Source organism: Melozone crissalis, unplaced genomic scaffold (assembly GCF_028551555.1).
Source record: "Melozone crissalis strain CALT ecotype California unplaced genomic scaffold, PUWL_Pcris_2 ptg000139l_1, whole genome shotgun sequence".
In the NCBI taxonomy this organism is placed as follows: Eukaryota; Metazoa; Chordata; class Aves; order Passeriformes; family Passerellidae; genus Melozone; species Melozone crissalis.
In genome coordinates, this window is record NW_026535912.1 from 6,447,050 (window position 1) to 6,465,413 (window position 18,364).

The 18,364-nt window shown below is 54.7% G+C and overlaps 1 protein-coding gene across 1 annotated transcript; it reads right to left on the minus strand.

Moving 5' to 3' along the window:
* Window positions 1–904: 904 nt before the first annotated feature.
* Window positions 905–6,091, minus strand: LOC128948621 (cell division cycle protein 20 homolog). Its single transcript, XM_054293390.1, is given in 11 exon segments — window positions 905–958; window positions 960–1,084; window positions 1,393–1,510; window positions 1,682–1,806; window positions 1,912–2,165; window positions 2,506–2,582; window positions 2,894–3,090; window positions 3,446–3,574; window positions 4,500–4,596; window positions 5,207–5,352; window positions 5,899–6,091. Coding segments are annotated over 11 exon segments (1,515 nt in total).
* Between the last annotated feature and the right edge of the window lie 12,273 nt (window positions 6,092–18,364).

An 18,364-nucleotide genomic window follows, 5' to 3' on the forward strand; every position in this document is an offset into this window, starting at 1 on the left:
GCTGGTTGTTGGTCAGGTAAGGGCTCAAATATATTTTCTGCAACTTGCTCCAGCACAGTTCAGCCTGGAAAAAAGGCATTTTTACAAGTGTAGGGGAGTCAAGCCCCAATAAATGTCAGCTGAGCCCTGGTGCTGGCTCCCCTGCATGAAGCCTCAGTGAGGCACTAGGGCCTCCTGTCAGCAGGAGGGGAAGGGAGATCAGAGTTGTTGGAAGAATACGTGACTGAAGGCTGAGCACAGGGTTGGTGGTGCTTTGCATGGCTCTTGCATGACATCCAGGCTGGCTGTGGCAGTGTAAGCTAACCTTTTGTTTTGCATCAGGCTTCATGCCAGAGCCAGCCCCTTTCCAGCCTTTGGGGTGATTACAGCTGTTGCTCTATATTTCTCTCCCTTCTTTTTTTTCCAACAGCTATTCTACTCCAGCACCATAGGCAGGCAGTGATGGCTGCCTGTAGCTAACAAGACAAACTGAGATCTGCCTGCAGAGCCATGGTAAGGTGTCTCTGGGCTTGTGAGACAGGCCAGGACAACACAAACTGAGGCCATAGCCATGCTGTGCTTTCAGTTGAGCCTGTGGTGGAGCTGCTATGCTTGTAGTCAGCATCCAGATGGGGCAGGTGACATATCTGTCTTAGCTGGGACAGAAACAGAAGTACAGCCCTTGCACAGCATCCTTCTGCTAGGCTGTGCTAAGCTCAGGGGCCTCTAAACTGGCCCTTAAGACCTAGGTCTCCACTCCTTGCCCAGATCCCCAGCCTCAGGGAGGACTTGGGTTTAGGAGCCACGGCTTTTTCTTCCATCAGACTCCATTAAGAAAAAGTCAAGTTAAGCAGTTCATTGACATTTAAAATACTGTACAGTGTGTAAAACCAAATATCCCCCTCCCCACAACAATCCCGTGCTCTCAGCGGATGCTCTGGTGAAGAATCCCACTTTTGGCACTGTTTGCCTTCTCTTTTCTCCTTCTTCTTTATGGGATCCATCTCAAAACAGCTCCAGACCTGCACTGTTTCATTAGCAGCTGCTGAGGCCACTGTTGTACCATCAGGACTCATGGTCAGGTTCAGGATTCTATCAGTATGACCTGAGGAGGAGAAGGAATGTGCAATCCAGGCTGAGCTGATCAGCACATGCACATTTACTCCTGTATGCTCCCATGAGCCCTGCCAGCTTGCATAGCTGTCCCCCCAGTGGCTGTGGCAGCGTGATTTCAGACCCCAAGCACACACTTGGATCAGTGGTATCTCTTCCACAGCCCCGTGGGCATGCTTTACTCCTAGCAGCATGGCCCCGGATACTGTCCTGTATCAGTGATGCTGCAGGCTCAAACCAAGGAGTGCAGCTGTCTTCAGCCTCTAACAGCCCCCCCACACCCAGGCCCTGTCCACCTACCTTGCAGCTCTGCAACCTTGGTCATAGTTGGATAGTTCCATATAATCAGCTCATTCTGCGCAAAGCCATAGGCTGAAATGAGCTCCTTGTAGTTTGTTGACCATAGGATAGAAGAGACCTGCACAGAGGCAGTAACACAGGTGATACAGGGTCCTTGCGCTGATGCTCACCACTCGGAGGTGAGCATGGTCCCCCTCCTTCCCTGTGCCTTTGGGCCTGAGGAGCCAGCGGCTCTGTGTAGGTGTGCTGCCAGAAGGTGTTTGTCTCCAAGCTGATGTTCATATCTCACCTGGGAATGGGTATCAACAGCACTGAGGCAGGCGCCAGAACACACGTTCCAGATGCAGATATGTCTGTCTCTAGTGCCACCTCCAGTGGCTAGAACATTCATCTGGCATGGGCACCACGCCAGGCCTGAGCGAGGAGAGTTCATTTTAAAACATACAAGAGGCAACCTGCACCCAGCCAGTGCTGCATGCCTGCCTTGCACACACATATCCGCCCGTGGCAGCTCTGTGCTCACCTTGACAGCACCCTGGTGCTGAGTGAAGGTCTGTAGAGGAGCAAAGTCTCCACCCCCACCTTGGGTGCATGGCCAGACGTTCGCCAGACTGTCACTGCCACCACTGGCCAGGTAGTGGCCATCCAGAGACCATCTGAGTCCACACACCTCGTCTGTGTGGCCAGCAAGGGTGGCCACGTGATGCTCAGCCACTCGGACATCGTGGTGATGGATGTGCCCAGTCTGTGCACCACTGCAGAGAGAAGAGAAGGCTTGCAGGGTCAGGCTGCACATTTTCACCCAAATCCATTTTTGTTATTGCAAGACTGCTATACCTGCCACTGGGTTTCAACCAGTGTTACCAGCAACACAGGTCTGTTGGTGTGAGTGAAACACCCACACAAGCTCTTTACAACTTCAGCACAAATTGCAATACAGGAAAGAGGCCTTCTCCTCACAGCCCCAACAGATAAGGCTAAATAAGAATCCCAAGCCAGGACCAACTTCTCTCTGCCATCCCTAACCCATGCCACACGTAGATTGAGGGATAGGAGTTTGCAACAACTGGAAACTGCCCTTGACCCACTGCTTTACCTGGAGAGGATGCAGCTTTCCAGCTGAGGGTTCTCACAAGGCCACAATGGCTGGTCATGGTTCGGAGACATTTCTGTTGCTCAACGTCCCATAGCTGGAGAGGCAAAGCAAAAAGTTCTTCAGAAGAAACCCAATCCTGTTTCTATGCCCTAGGAACCTCACTGCACAGGCTCTCTCAGCTTACTCAGTAAGGGAACAGAGAAAATGTGTATCTCATGACTATAGCACAGAAGGTTACGCTACTTATCAGAAAACCCCCAGACCAAACCCTGCCTTGCACACTGGGCAGTTCCACCCCACACCAGGGAAGACAAGTCAGGTGCATGGCATCCTTCCTCTGCCAGCCAAGGCCCCACAGTTCTGTCAATCCCTAGAAAACACCTCTAGTTTTAGTCCTGCATTCACCTGAACCTCAGCACTACTTGTGCCAACAGCAAGATAGTCTCCATCTTTAATCCATGACACAGAGGAAATGTAAGGATATGGATGCTCCGTCTGCAGTAGGGGGATAATCTCCCTAGTACCGTAATTCCACAGATAAACAGCGTTGTCCAGAGCCACTGCCAGGAAGTTCTGGGAGCTCCAGTCTACGAGATTCAGATCTACAATTTGAAAGAGCAGTGCAGGTCACACCATGCTTGGCTAGAGAGCCCTGCCCTTCACCCGTGCTGATGCAGCAGGCGCGGGTGCACATGTGCACACACACACGTACAGGTGAGGGGCAGCCTTCTGAGTGTCACTATGCCCAGCTGCTGGGGCCAGGTACCCTGCTCCAAGGCACCTACACAGTGCCCTAGACCACTGTCCCTGTAAGGCCACACAGGGACACTCCAGAAGTGGTCTGTGCTAGCCTGGGTACACAAAATAATACAGACAGCCCAGTCACACTGTCCTAGGAACAGCAATCCAATGCAGAATGTTCTGGATGCCCAGCACTCAACCCTGTAGCCTACTTACAGTAGTCATTGAACATCTCTGGTGCATCCAAGACCCAGTCTGGCTTTGAGGGAATATATCTGCTCTTCTTCCTGCTGGATCCAGGTGCCATTTTCTGACTGTAGAGCACTTTCAGGTTATTCTGATAGCCTGTGTGCAGGGGAACAGGTTTGTTAACCTGAGTTAGTTTCCTCCCAGCTGAGTGCTGCTCACCCAACTAGGAATCCCTTGGAGTGAAAATAAAGTCCTAAGAGAAACACTCACAAGCCTGCCGTGCACGAAAATCACTGGCAGAATGAACTGCTGAACAGGGGTGAGCTACAATTTGCTCATTCATGGAAACAAATTTAACAAACACTTGGGTTTTTGAATCCCATTATATTTAGTTGCAGTTTAAGCTAGAAAATGCACAGCAGAGACTTTGATGCTCTTACAGACTTCATGAAGGCTTGGAACCTGCAGTACAGGTGACTGTCACCGACATCTTTTCATAAAAATCCTTTCTTTAGGATTTTTCTCCCTTCTGAGAAGCTGTGGCCTCAGCAACAAAATGTAAACAATGGTTATCTGCTGCTGTGGAATGCAGCAGGTGGATGCGTGATTGGTCTTGGGTGAATGTTTGGATTTACTGACCACTCAGAGCAGAGCTGGGTCTCACTCTCTGTTGAGACACAGAAATTTGTTTATTTATTCTTTTTCTATTCTTAGCTTAGCTAGCTTCTGAGAACTTTCCTTCTATTTCTTTTAGTACAGTAATAATGTAATATATATCATAAAGTAATAAATCAAGCCTTCTGAACATGAGGTCAGATTCTCATTTCTCTCTCCACCCTGAAGACCCTTGCAAGCCCTGTAACAGGTGACCAACTGGCAGTCATAGCAACTCTCCTAAATAAATTCACTGTAACTGTTATGCCCTCCCTCGACCTCAGGAACCGTAAGAAAGGAGACTCCAGCCTGTACAGCTCTCAGAAACCAGTTGATTTCTCCTGTGACCACACACAGAGCCTCTGTGTTGCTGTTCCCCTGACCTGATCTCTCCTGCTGATTCAGCTCACACGACTCTGTATCATACCTTCTGGAGCATTCTGTGGTTTTCCACTGAGGTGGAGGATCTTTGCCTCTTCTACATCAAAACCATTCAGATTCACTGCCCAGGCTTTCTGTTGCTCCTACAGAGACAAATCACCCTCAGTGCAATGCATTTAAAACAATTCCCACACTGCAATTTAAACAGACACCTAAGTCCCCTTCTCTTAGAATCTGAAGATGTTTGACTGTGCTGCAAGGGTCAGTCACACAGAGGCAGGTCAAAGCAGTTTTCCCTCAGACTTACATACATCGTCCTGCTCACATTTTCACACAATGGCAAACTCAGTGTCATTGCCAGTGGGAAAAGCCACAGCCACAAAGCGACCAAATGCTTCATAAACAGATTTCAGAACACAGTGTAAAACATTCCAGAAGTATTCCCTGTGGAGACATTGTCCTAGAATAGCTACCACCAGCAGTTTCACTTTGCATAGGCTCACAGCTTTGTGTTTTTGTTGCCTGCTACATTTTAAAGCCTCATTAGTCAAAGGTAGATTTTGCTGCTAGAAGCAGCATAGGCTTAGAGTGCATGGCAGTCTCTACAGCTTCAATCTCATCCTAGGCTCCTGAAGCCCAGAGCTGCAAGTAGTGATGGCTGGGACTTGTCAGTCCCATGTGCCCACTTGATAGAGTAAAGGGGCAGGAAGGAGTAGCGGTTGTGAAGTAATTCTAACTTAGCAACATTCTCACCTTCTTGGTAGGGGAATCCTCATCAGGGTCATTCTCTTTGGTTAGAAGGAAATTTGCCATCTCCATCTGCATAGTGCTGCGTTTGGGAATGTAGCGATCCCCCCCAGCCTTTGTGGGGGTGCTTTGAATTTTGGATCCAGATTTACCTGCATTCACATATGAAAATATCGTCTTACAGCTATTTAACAGCCTGTATTAGAGCTTTCATGGGAGCAAACCCAACACTCCTCCACATCACACCCACCAGACAAGTAGGACTCTGAGGTCTCATGCCACCCAGTCACAACTAACTTATATTTTCCTCCCTGCCACCAAGTTGGTTAGGGACAGTGTGGTGCAACTCCTTGGGTCTAGTGCAACAATTCCAGAGTCCAGAGATAAGGGGAAGATACTAAAACGCTCACAAGATGTAAAGCTGTCAGCTAACAGTCCTGCCCACACTCGTCCTAGCATACAGCTGTGCCAGCAAGGCTCAGCTGGGCAAACAGCAGCTCGCCAGCCCCAGTGCTAAGAGCTCTGCCCCTAATGCTGACAAGGAGGTGGGTGGCTGTCAGGAGCACAGACCACCTCCTCCTGCCTGAGCAGCAGCCAGTAGGGCAGCGTGGCAGGGAGCCCAGAGCCCCATGGCTACAGACAAGCATCCTGGGCGAGGCTCCCGCACTCAACCTCTGTCGCTGGGGGCCGGCGCTCACCGGGTGTCTTGGACGGTGTCTTGCTGGAGCTGCGGAAGCAATTGGCCGGCTTCATGGGCGACACGCCGATGGGACTGGGCCTGGGGCCACTCTCCTTGGCCTTGCGCTGCCATCGCGTAGGCGGCGCATTCGGGATCAGCGTGTCCAGCTTCAGCAGCCCGCGCAGGTCCGCCTCGAACAGGAACTGCGCCATGGTCCTGTGGGCGGGCGGCGTTAGCCGTACCCACCAGCCGGGCTGAGCCTACTCTGACAGGCCCCGCTGGCCTCCCCATCACCGGACCGTGCAAGCGCTCCGGCTGCTCCTCCCCACCAACGGACACCCCTACGCCCCCCAACCGCTCCTCGGGACACTCCATCAGCCTATACACCCTCCCTCCACTCCTTGGGGGTCCTTGATCAGCTGGCACCCCTTCCAGCCGCTCTTTGGGGCTTCCTCCGATAAGCGACATTCTCCTGTCCCCTGCCTTTCAAGGGCAATCTCGTCCCTGTTCTTTACCCTCCCCACCGTGCTTTGCCTCTGCCCTGTGCCCCTGGGGCTGCTCTTGGCCAGGCAGCCTCAGTGGGAGCCAGCACTGGCTGCAGCCCCAGCAGGCCCCCCAGGACAAGGCCCAGCAATTAGGAGGCCAATGAAAGCTCTGGGCAGCAGCAGAACCCTCAGCAGAGTTCTTTGGACCGTCATGGACTGGCCACACCTACACTGCAGCCTCACTGGCAATGTTTCCTATGTACAGTAGACTTTCAAAAGAAGCTGTTTGAGGGAAAGGTGAACTAAACACTCACTGTCTTCTCTTAAGTCCAAATTCGGATAGAGCATAAGATGAAGATAAGCTCCAAAACAAGCAGGCCTGCCAGGAACCCCAGCCAGCAGCCTGTTCCCTGACAGAAACCCCTTCCAAGGCCCTTCTGGGCATCAGGAACATGTGCTGTGGTTCCAGCTGCACCTGTGGGAGCAATGGGGAGGTTCAGCCCGTGCTGTGCTGCACTGCTGAGCTGGCAGCACGGTGGATGCGGGCAGGACATTCTCGGTTTCCCCCAGAGCTGGGGCCTGCAGGCACCTTGGTGCCCCTTGGCAATGGCTGTGCCACCCAACCAAGCCCAGCAGGCTGGGAGGAGAGCCCGGGGGCAGCAGGAAGCTGAGAGAAGGCCCTGCTCTAGAACTGAGGGAGTTCCACCAGAAGCAAACAAAGATGGTAACTTGAAGACATTCCCACTGTGCTCAAAGTTTGTCTGAGAAGACTAAGATGTTAGCTTGTCCAAAATCCCAGGAAATATCTGGGAAATGGTTTTATGTATGTTGGTTGTGACCAGATAAAAAGATCCTGTGGGAAAAGAGCCTCTGCAGCAGGCTGGCGGGCTGAAGGGGTCTTACTTCTTCCTAGAATAAAGATTACCACTGAAATGCAATTTTATTTTTTTATTGTATAAGGGGAAAATATTTTCCAGACCTCTAAAACCAGTTTCAAAAATACAGATGTCTTGTGGAAAAAGGAATGAAACATATGGGGATTTCTCTATACAAGAGATATTTCTAAATATTTTTAAAAATGAAAAGTGAAGACAAAATGAGGTCATTTTTTTGGATTCTAAAACTACTTAGAAAAATCTTTAACTACTATAGGAATTGGGAAGAAATATTTGGGGGTGTCTGTCTACAGAAAAAATATTTTGAAATATTTCTACAAATTTCTAATTTCTAAACCTGAAAAACTAAGCAAATGGGGTTGCTTTTTCTCAGGAGCCCCATGCTGCTGCCTGCCCCCTGCACTCCCCCAGCCCTGGGGACCCCGCCGCTGGTCACAGAAGCCCCTGCCTGGCTCCTGCCTGCCCACACCGTGGGCATCCACGGCTGCTCCTGGCCATGGAGCTCAGCCAGTGCTGCTGCCCACTGGGCTTTGCTGCTGCTGCCACCCAGACACTGGGGTGACGGCAGCTTCCCTGTAGTGCAACTAAAGAAAGGGCCATCACCCAGACTGGCAGAGAGCGGGGATAATTTCAGTGTTGTTTAGAGGGCAGGACCAGGGGGTTCAGGAGCACAGGAAGGGACATGTTGGTCTCAGGAGGGGCTGGAGGGTGCTGGGCTGCTCCTGGGGTCTAAAGAAGAAGTCAGGATGGGACAGAGGAGGATCAAAAAAGAGATGGAAGTAGCTTGGAGATATACATGGGACGAGGAGGTGGCAGTGGGATCTCCAGGAGAATAGGAGATTTCCTTGACAATGGCTGTTCTGGAGTCTTCTTCTCAGAACTCTTGAACGGGCTACCCAGGCTCTTCTAACTGCTGGAGGAGCTGCTCTTGCTCTTTGGGTGTGAGGTGCAGCCACCATCTTACAACTCCTGTCCAGAGGTGGAACTGTGGAAAGAGGAGGTGGCTGAGGCCCCAGCTGCCAGTGGCACACAGGGAGCCTCTTGCACAGCAGGGCCCAGAGCTGGCAAGGCTCCCCAGCACGGCTGGAGCTGCTGGCACAGCTTGGCCCAGCTGCACAGCTGTCCCTCAAGGCCCCGGCCAGCAGGGCACGACTCTGGGTAGGCTCCCTGGCCAGGAGCGGGCCCCAGAGCGCCTCTGCCTTTCAAGGCCAATCTTGTCCCTGTTCTTGCTCCTCCCCACCGTGCTTTGCCTCTGCCCTGTGCCCCTGGGGCTGCTCTTGGCCAGGCAGCCTCAGTGGGAGCCAGCACTGGCTGCAGCCCCAGCGGGCCCCCCAGGACAAGGCCCAGCAATTAGGAGGCCAATGAAAGCTCTGGGCAGCAGCAGAACCCTCAGCAGAATTCTTTGGACAATCATGGACTGGCCACACCTACACTGCAGCCTCACTGGCAATGTTTACTGTCTGAAATACAATTTCAAAAGAAGCTGTTTGAGGGAAAGGTGAACTAAACACTCACCCTTTTCTCTTCCAGCAAGTCCAAATTCGGACACAGCATAAGATGAATATCAGCTCCAAGACAAGCAGGCCTGCCAGTAACCCTAGCCAGAAGCCTGTTCCCTTACAGAAACCCTTTCCAAGGCCCTTCTGGGCATCAGGAACATGTGCTGTGGTTCCAGCTGCTGCACCTGTGGAAGCAATGGGGAGGGTCAGCCCGTGCTGTGCTGCACTGCTGAGCTGGCAGCACGTTGGATGCGGGCAGGACGTTCTCCGTTTCCCCCAGAGCTGGAGCCTGCAGGTACCTGGGTGCCCCTTGGCACAGGCTGTACCACTCAACAAACCCCAGCAGGCCGGGAGGAGAGCCCGGGGGCAGAACAGCTTCTTGGGCAGTCACTGCTTGGAGGGACACGGGCCAAACCCATCCCTGAGCAGCCCCTGCCAGCCCTGGCCCTCCCTGCCCCGTGACAGCTCCCCCAGCCCCAGGGCACAGAGTCAGGCCCTGTCAGGACCCAGCGCAGCCCCTGCCCAGTCGGGAGCCAAGGCTGGCTCTGGCCTTGGGCTCGCGGCAGGGCTCCCGCTCGGGGCTGCTCCTGTGCCTTGGGCCTCTGGGCACTCAGGGCCAGCTCCAGAGCAGCTGCAGTGGGAGGGACGTTGGTGCACGAGTCCCCTTTCCCCGGGGCTGTGAACGAACTCCAAAGGCACCTCCAGCTTTGGCTGCTGCTGGGCTGTGCAAGGGCAGGCCCTGGGGGAAGAGCTGCAGCCACCCAGCCCTGCCAAGGGCTGAGCCCTGCTGAGCCTGGCACAGCAATTACCTTCTGAGCCTGTGCCCGTGCCCATGCCTGTGTTTGGCTTGGCCTTCCTTCCTGCAGCAGGGGATGCCAATTGGCCTCGGCTTCTTTGGGGAAACACCTCCTTCTGTCCTGCCTTTTGGCCTATCACTTGAGAAACAAAAAGTACACCTTAACAGACGGAACTATTCTCCATTACTTTGATGGCATGTTCAGGACGTCATGCTTTTGCAAAATCAGGTCAAATCAACAAATCATCTAGGCTTTTTCCGCTGGGCCAGGGCCCACCTTCCTCCAAACAGCTGCAAGTGTTGAGCTGAAGTTGTGAGTGGATCGTGCCGGGCGAGGGCACACACGTGCATGGCTCTGTCCTGGCGCCTGCAGAGATGCCCCCCTGGCTGAGCTCAGGGCTCTGAGCTGGCAGCTCTCCCAGGGGAAAGGCCTTGACGTACCTTCACCATCTCCCAGAGGCTCAATCCTGAACGTGGGCTGGGAAGCCAGATCACCTTTGCCAACAGGCTCAGCTGCAAAGAAAGGCAGGACACAACAGCTCCAATGGCACTGCTGAAGATTCTCCTTCAGGCCTGAGTGGCAGTGAGGGCACCTGGGTGATTGGTGCCCTCCAAGGCACTCCCTTGGCTCTGCCTTCCACTCAGGAGCAGGGCCAGGGCCCACCTTCCTCCAAACAGCTGCAAGTGTTGAGCTGAAGTTGTGAGTGGATCGTGCCGGGCGAGGGCACACACGTGCATGGCTCTGTCCTGGCGCCTGCAGAGATGCCCCCCTGGCTGAGCTTAGGGCTCTGAGCTGGCAGCTCTCCCAGGGGAAAGGCCTTGACGTACCTTCACCATCTCCCAGAGGCTCAATCCTGAACGTGGGCTGGGAAGCCAGATCACCTTCACCAACAGGCTCAGCTGCAAAGAAAGGCAGGACACAACAGCTCCAATGGCACTGCTGAAGATTCTCCTTCAGGCCTGAGTGGCAGTGAGGGCACCTGGGTGATTGGTGCCCTCCAAGGCACTCCCTTGGCTCTGACTTCCACTCAGGAGCAGGGCCAGGGGGACCTTGTGCCTGCAGTGGCCCCACACTGGGATTGAAGGAGCCCCTTGTGGGGCAGTTGGGGGCAGAAAGGACTCCCTGGAGCTGCCAGCACCTCCAAACCCAGCCCAAGGCAGGGCCAGGGCTTGGCAGAGGCAGCAGGAGCATCTCAGGCTCCCTGGGGGCAGCAAATGAGCTGAGAAAGGCTCAGCCCCGGGGCACAGCCCTGGGCCCAGCCCCTTCCCTCTCTGCTCTTCTTTGTGGCTGCACAGAGCACACAGAAGGCCACAGTGGCATTGCACATGGGAGGAGGATGGACAGCATATTGCCCCTTCCTCCCTCTGACAGCAATCCTGTGGGATCCCTCAGGGCTCCAGAAAGGAGCAGGGCAAGGTTTCCAGAACTGATCAACCTTCAGTGAAATTTAAGGGAACTGTCTCATGAGTAAACTCTTGCCACACAGCCACGGATTATTCTGTCAGGAAAGGTACATTCAGAACATGCTTCCAACATCTGGCAAGGACTTCAAAGTACCATTCACCAGCATTTCCAACTAATCCAAGTCATGATCCCAGTCGAGAAGGGAGCACAGATCCTACAGAAGCATTTCCATGGTGTGCTGGGATCCCCTTCTCCCTTGGGGTATTGGGCACTGCAAAGGGGTGGAGTAAGGCTGTGGGAGCCTGTGCTGTGGCTCCTGGTCACTCTCCACGCTCTTTGCAGGTCCTGTGCAACATGCCTGGAGGGGCAGCTGGAGCAGCCCAGGGCCCTGGGGCTCTCTCCCTCCCATGCAGGAAACCCTCACTAAATGCTTGGGCAAAGCTGCAGTGCCACTGCTGTCACTCCCAACTTCCGTACCTCCCTCCTGCTTGCCCACCTGCCCATGGAACAGCTCCCACAGCACACGGGCACATAGTCAGGCCCTCTCAGGACACACTGGAGCCTTGCCCTCCCCCTCAGCCCTTTCCCCACCATGGGCACCCCGTGCAGCCGCTCCCAGGTTTCGGGACGTGTCTCCCACGGAGGGAGCTCAGCAGGACAGCTCAGTACCCGAGGGCCATGAGCCTGCTCGGGATAATTCCTCTGGGCTGTGCCCGTCTTGTCCGGGCTGTGCCCACAGTGCCAAGCAGCAGAGAGGGCAGCTCAAGCCTCAGCAGGGCTCAGGCCCAGAGGCACAGCAATTACCTCCTGTGACTGTGCCTGGCATCGCCTCCCTTCCTGCAGGGAATGCCACCTTCCATAGAGCCCCTCTGTCCATCCCATGAGAAAGGAAGAGGCACAGCTGGATCAGATGGAATCATTGCCCATCCAGGAGGTGGCCTCTTCAGGAGGCAATACTCTTCCAAGACATGAGTTATGATCAGGAAAATCCTGATCCCCCCAGGCCTTTGGGGCTGGCTATGGCCCTCCCTCCTCCAAGCAGCCACACCTCAGGATGTTACTGGGGACCGGGAAAATGCAGGGGATCCCTGGTGAGTTTGGGCTGCGTGGCAGCTGATGCCCAATGCCTTCCTGCAGAGGCTGGGGAGAAGCTGCAGCCAGGCCAGGCTGGGAAACTGCCCTGCAGGGCATGGAAGCAGCAGCGGGGCAGCGAGGCTGCCATGGATCCCTTCCCGCTGTTCCGGGCACGGCGTGTCCGGATGTGCAGCCAGAGCCCTCGGCTGCTGAGCCCCAGAACAAGGCTGAGGGAAATGCTCTCACCATTCCCTTTTAGCAGTTCTGTCACTATTCATTTCAAGATGTTTTTTGGCTCATGTGGTTTCTTGTGTCCTGGGGCTTTGTTCTTCCCTCTCAGAGGACCTTAACGGAAAGTAGTTCCATTTCCTAGGAATGGATGCCACAGAAGCAGGGCTCAGCCTGTGGGGTCAGCAGGGACAACACTACTCACCCCTGCGATGGGAGCCAGGCTTCTCTGTAGGAATCAGCAAAGGAGCAGGAAAAGTCCTCCCTGCAGACACATCTGTAACACAACAGCCACAGTAGTTTGTGTAACCTGGTTGCTGTGAAGTTGTCAACAATTATTACTGTGTAGGACAGTGAGAACATACCTGAAGGAGGCTCCAAAGGCTTCAACACTTTTCTCAACCAATCTAATGGGGAAGCCTTTCGAGCAACCTCATCTAGAACGGAGCACAGATGAGAACATTTTTCAGGGTGTGTTGGGATCCCCTTCTGCTTTTGGGAATTGGGCACTGCAAGGGGGTAGGGTACGGCCGTGGGAGCCAGGTGTGAATGGACAAGGTCAAACTGCACAGGGGCCTCGGGAGCTCTGGGCAGGCTCCTGGTCACTCTGCACCCTCTTTCCATGCCCTGTGCAACATCCATGGTGGGACGGCTGAAGCAACCCAGGGCCCTGGGAACTCTCACTTCCACAGCTGCAACTCTTGCTAAATCCCTGGGGAAAACTGCAGCAGGCAGTGGCACAGCTATCCCCCTGTCCCCCTCCTGCCCTTTCTCCCTCCCTTTCTCCCTACTTCTATCTCTCCAACCGTCTTTCCCCTGGGACAAATCCCCCAGGACACGGGCACATAGCCAGGCCCTCTCAGGACACACTGGAGCCTTGATCTCCCCCTCTGCCCTTTCCCCACCATGGGCACCCCGTGCAGCCGCTCCCAGGTTTCGGGACGTGTCTCCCAGGGAGGGAGCCCAGCAGGACAGCTCAGTACCCGAGTGCCATGAGCCTGCTCGGGACAATTCCTCTGGGCTGTGCCCGTCTTGTCCGGGCTGTGCCCACAGTGCCAAGCAGCAGAGAGGGCGGCTCAAGCCTCAGCAGGGCTCAGGCCCAGGGGCACAGCAATTACCTCCTGTGGCTGTGCCTGGCATCGCCTCCCTTCCTGCAGAAGAGGCTGTCCATGAACCACTGGTTCCTCCAGGAAATGCTTCCTTCTGCACAGCCTCTCCATCTGCTTCTGGAGAAAAGAGAGAGCTGGATCATATTGGACTGTTCCCCATTGGAGAGGTGGCATCTTCAGGAGGCAATGCCTCTCAAAGACATGGTGAAGATTCAGGAAATCCCTTTCAACTTTTTGGGTAGGGCAGGGCTCTCCCTTCTCCATATAGGTGCCCCTTCTGATTTGCCAGGAGATGGGAAATTGCAGGGCATCTCATGCCTGTGGTGCAGTTTGGTCTGCCTGTCAGCTGATGCCCAATGCTTTCCTGCAGAGGCTGGGGAGAAGCTGCAGCCAGGCCAGGCTTGGAAACAGCCCTGCAGGGCATGGAAGCAGCAGCGGGGCAGTGAGGCTGCCATGGATCCCTTCCTGCTGGGCCAGGCTCGGCGTGTCCAGATGTCCAGCCAGAACCCTCGGCTACTTAGCCCCAGGTGAAGGCTGAGGGAATGAACCCACCTTGTCCTGCCTGCTGCATTTCCTTCAGCATTTCCCTCATTTGTTCAGATGGCTCATGGGGTTTCTTCTGTCCTGTAGCTTTGTTCTTTCCCCTTGGAGGGCCTTAGAGCAACACGGTTCCATTTCCCGTGAATGGATGCCACAAAAGCAGGGCTCAGCCTGTGGGGTCAGCAGGGACACACTACTCACCCCTGCGACGGGAGCCTGGCTTCTGTGTAGGAATGATCACAGGGACAGGAAAAGTCCTCCCTGCAGACACATCTGTAACACATCAGCCGCAGAAGCTTCTGCCATCTCTGCTCAGCTGCACGGGCACCACTGAGCCGCAGGAGCGGTGAGGGGATCGCGCAGGGCGAGGGCACACACGTGCATGGCTCTGTCCTGGCACCTGCAGCGATGCCCCCCTGGCCGAGCTTTGGGCTCTGAGCTGGCAGCTCTCCCAGGGGAAAGGCCTTGACCTACCCTCACCATCTCCCAGAGGCTCAGTCGTGGATGTGGTTTGGGAAGCCAGATCACCTTCACCAACAGGTTCAGCTGCAAAGAAAGGCAGGACAGAACATCACCTGTGGCACTGTAGGAGATCCTCAGGCTGCAGGCAAGGCTCAGCCCTGGGGCACAGCCTTGGGCCTGGCCCCTGCCCATTCTACTCTTCTCTGTGACTGCACAGAGCACATGGAAGGACACAGTGTCATTGCACACGGGAGGAGGATGGACAGCTAAATGCTCCTTCCTCCCACTGACAGCAATCCTGTGGGATCACTCAGTGCTCCAGAAAGAAGTAGGCAAGTTTTACAGATTTCTTCAGCCGTGACTTAACGTTAACAAAAATGGCCGATAGGTGAGCTCTTGCCACATGGACACTGATTATTTTGCCAGTAAAAAGGGAAAATAAGGACTTGCCTCTGGCATTCGCCAAGACATTCATAGTGTCATTCACCTGGACTTCCAAATCTTCCAAGGCGTGATCCAAATCTAGAATGGAGCAAAGACCTGAACCATTTCCTTTGTGTGCTGGGATCCCCTTCTGCCTTTGGGAACAGGGCACTGCAAGGGGGTTGGCTAAGGCTACGGGAGCCAGGTGTAAATGGGCAAGGTCAAACTGCACAGGGGCCTAGGGAGCTCTGGCCTGGTTCCTGGTCACTCTGCACCCTCTTTGCAGGCCCTCTGACTCATCCCTGGAGAGGAAACTGGGGCTGCCCAGGGCCATGGGGGCTCTCTCCCTCCCCCAGAGGAAACCTTCCCTAAAGGCCTGGGGAAAACCATCCCCAGCGCTTCCCGGGGAGCAGGGAGCGCTGTCCCGGGAAAGGGGAGCCAGGCTGCCGGCTCACGTGCTCACCATGCTTTCAGTGGAGCAGCCTGGGCAGCCCTGGCAGGCAGGGCCACGGCCAGGAGGAGCAGGAGGAAGAGGCGCCGAGCAAGGGCCATGGTGCCTTGCCCTCTGCCAGTCCCGTAGCTCTTGCTGCCACCGCTGTCCTGACAGTGCTGTCCCAATGTCAGCACCACTGCTGCCACTGCCGCTGCTCCCGCAACAGTTGTGCTCAAGGACTGAGTGCTCGCTCCTTGTGCTGCTGTGCAACCTCCGGGTCTGGCACCTCTGTGACCTCAGAGCCAACTGTGACCTCAGCCTGCTGTGACCCCTGAGCCTGCTGTGACCTCATGGCTTCAGCTGTACCCCCAGAGTGCGCCCGCATCTGTACAAATGGACTGCCTTGATTGTTTTTGTGTATCCCAGGTCCATTGCTCAGCAAAACCTTATTCGTCTCCTGCTGAAATTGTGGGTCAGACTGTGTCCATGGAGATGCTCTTGATGGCTTCCCTCTTTTCCTGGGCTTGCCACTGGAGGAGGTCCAGGCCCAGATGATGCCAGGGAAGGAAATGTGCCCTCAGCCCAGGGACGCTCAGCATGGGCTCCCCCAGCCCTGGGGACCCCGCCGCTGGTCACAGCAGCCCCTGCCTGGCTCCTGCCTGCCCACACTGTGGGCATGCATGGCTGCTCCCGGGCATGGAGCTGAGCCAGTGCGGGCTTTGCTGCTGCTGCCACCCGGACACTGGGGTGACAGCTCCATCTCTTTATTGTAACAGAAATGCTGGGCCAAGCTCTGCCCACCTTCAGTAGGGGCCAGAGATCAGGGCCAGTGCCTTCAGGGGGAGGGGACCTTGTTTGGGTGGTGGCAGCACCTGCACAGCAACAAGCTGGTAAAGCAACTGCGACGGGCATTGAGCATGGGCATGGCGATGGGGAATGTCTGGTACGGGTGTCCCAGACTGAGGTGTTTGGCCGCTCCTGTGAAGCTGCAGATGGACGCCTGTTGAGACAGGAGGTTGCTGAGGTCCCAGTTGCAGCTGGCACACAGAGACCCTCCTGCCCAGCAGGAGATTCCCACTGTGCTCAAAGTTTGCCTCTGAAGTCTGAGAGGTGAGCTTCTCAGAAATCCCAGAAAATATCAGGGAAAAGGTTTTAGTTGGTTGTTGTCGCTCGGTAAGAATGTCCAGTGGGAAAAGAGCCTCTCCAGTATGCTGGGTGCTTTGTGATGACTTAGTTCTTCTTAGAGTAAAGATCACCAATTAAATTCAGTTTTATTTTTTATTCTGCAAGTATTTAAGTGTTCTACCTTTTTCAGAATTCTACAACTACTTTGAAAAATCCTGAACTCCTGTGGGAAAAGGGAAGAAATATATGGGGATTTTTTTCTACAAAAACTGTTTCTGAATATTTTGAACAATTTCTGCTATGTAAAAATCCCGAACAATTTCTGCTATGTAAAATGAAGACAAAATGGGGTCGCTTTTTCTCAGGAGCCCCGTTCCCAGCAGCTGTCTGCCCAGCCCTGGCTGTGCCCAGACAAGCAGCTCTGCCAGCGCTGGTGGTAGCACACAGACACCTGAGCTGAAGGCCAAAGATGTTGGTGGACTCAGGCCCTTCCCTGGCAGGAGGGCTGCACCACCTCGCCAGGCTGGACACCAGGGCCGGCACCTTTGGGGACAGAGGGTCCTGTTCTGGGTGGTGGAGGCAACAGCATGTCCCCAGCAATAAGCTGGTAATGCAGCTGTGGGGAAGGGACAATGGACACTGGCACGGAAATGCAAGATGACAAGTCCAGTTGATTCTAGAAGTGTAAAAATGTTCAAAGTTCTTCTGAATTCTAAAATTACTTTGAAAAATCCTTACCGACTATGGAAAAAGGGGGCAAACTTTTGACAATTTCTATATTAGGAAAAAAATCAACCCTACCTATTTCTAAGAGTTTCTAATTAATAAAATGAATAACTAAGCCAAAATATGGTGTCTCAGGAGCCCCATGCTTGGCCACTGCCTTCCCACTCACGGCTGTGCCCAGACAAGCAGCTCCGCCTGTGCTGGTGGTAGCTCACGGACACATGAGCTGAAGCCCAAAGACATTGCTGTACTCAGGCCCTTCCCTGTCTGGAGGGCTGCACCTCCTGGCCTGGCTGTAGAGCAGAGCCAGGCCAACTGGTGGTAGAGGGTCCTGTTCTGGGTGGTGGTGGCAACAGCATGACCCCAGCAACAAACTGGTATTGCAGCCATGGCAGGGACAACGGACACTGGCACGGGAATGAGAGATGACAGGTCCAGTTCTCCCTGGCTGAGTTATTTGGCTGGTCTTGTGAAGCTGCAGAGGCGCTCCTATGAAAAGAGGGGGTAGCTGAGGCCCCAGCTGCCAGTGGCACACAGGGAGCCTCTTGCACAGCAGGGCCCAGAGCTGGGAAGGCTCCCCAGCACAGCTGGAGCTGCTGGCACAGCTTGGCCCAGCTGCACAGCTGTCCCTCAAGGCCCCGGCCAGCAGGGCACGTCTCTGGCCAGGCTCCCTGGCCAGGAGCGGGCCCCAGAGCGCCTCTGCCTTTCAAGGGCAATCTTGTCCCTGCTCTTTCTCCTCCCCACCGTGCTTTGCCTCTGCCCTGTGCCCCTGGGGCTGCTCTTGGCCAGGCAGCCTCAGTGGGAGCCAGCACTGGCTGCAGCCCCAGCGGGCCCCCCAGGACAAGGCCCAGCAATTAGGAGGCCAATGAAAGCTCTGGGCAGCAGCAGAACCCTCAGCAGAATTCTTTGGACAATCATGGACTGGCCACACCTACACTGCAGCCTCACTGGCAATGTTTCCTATGTACAGTAGACTTTCAAAAGAAGCTGTTTGAGGGAAAGGTGAACTAAACACTCACTGTCTTCTCTTAAGTCCAAATTCGGATAGAGCATAAGATGAAAATAAGCTCCAAAACAAGCAGGCCTGCCAGGAACCCCAGCCAGCAGCCTGGTTCCTGACAGAAACCCCTTCCAAGGCCCTTCTGGGCATCAGGAACATGTGCTGTGGTTCCAGCTGCACCTGTGGGAGCAATGGGGAGGGTCAGCCCGTGCTGTGCTGCACTGCTGAGCTGGCAGCACGGTGGATGCGGGCAGGACATTCTCGGTTTCCCCCAGAGCTGGGGC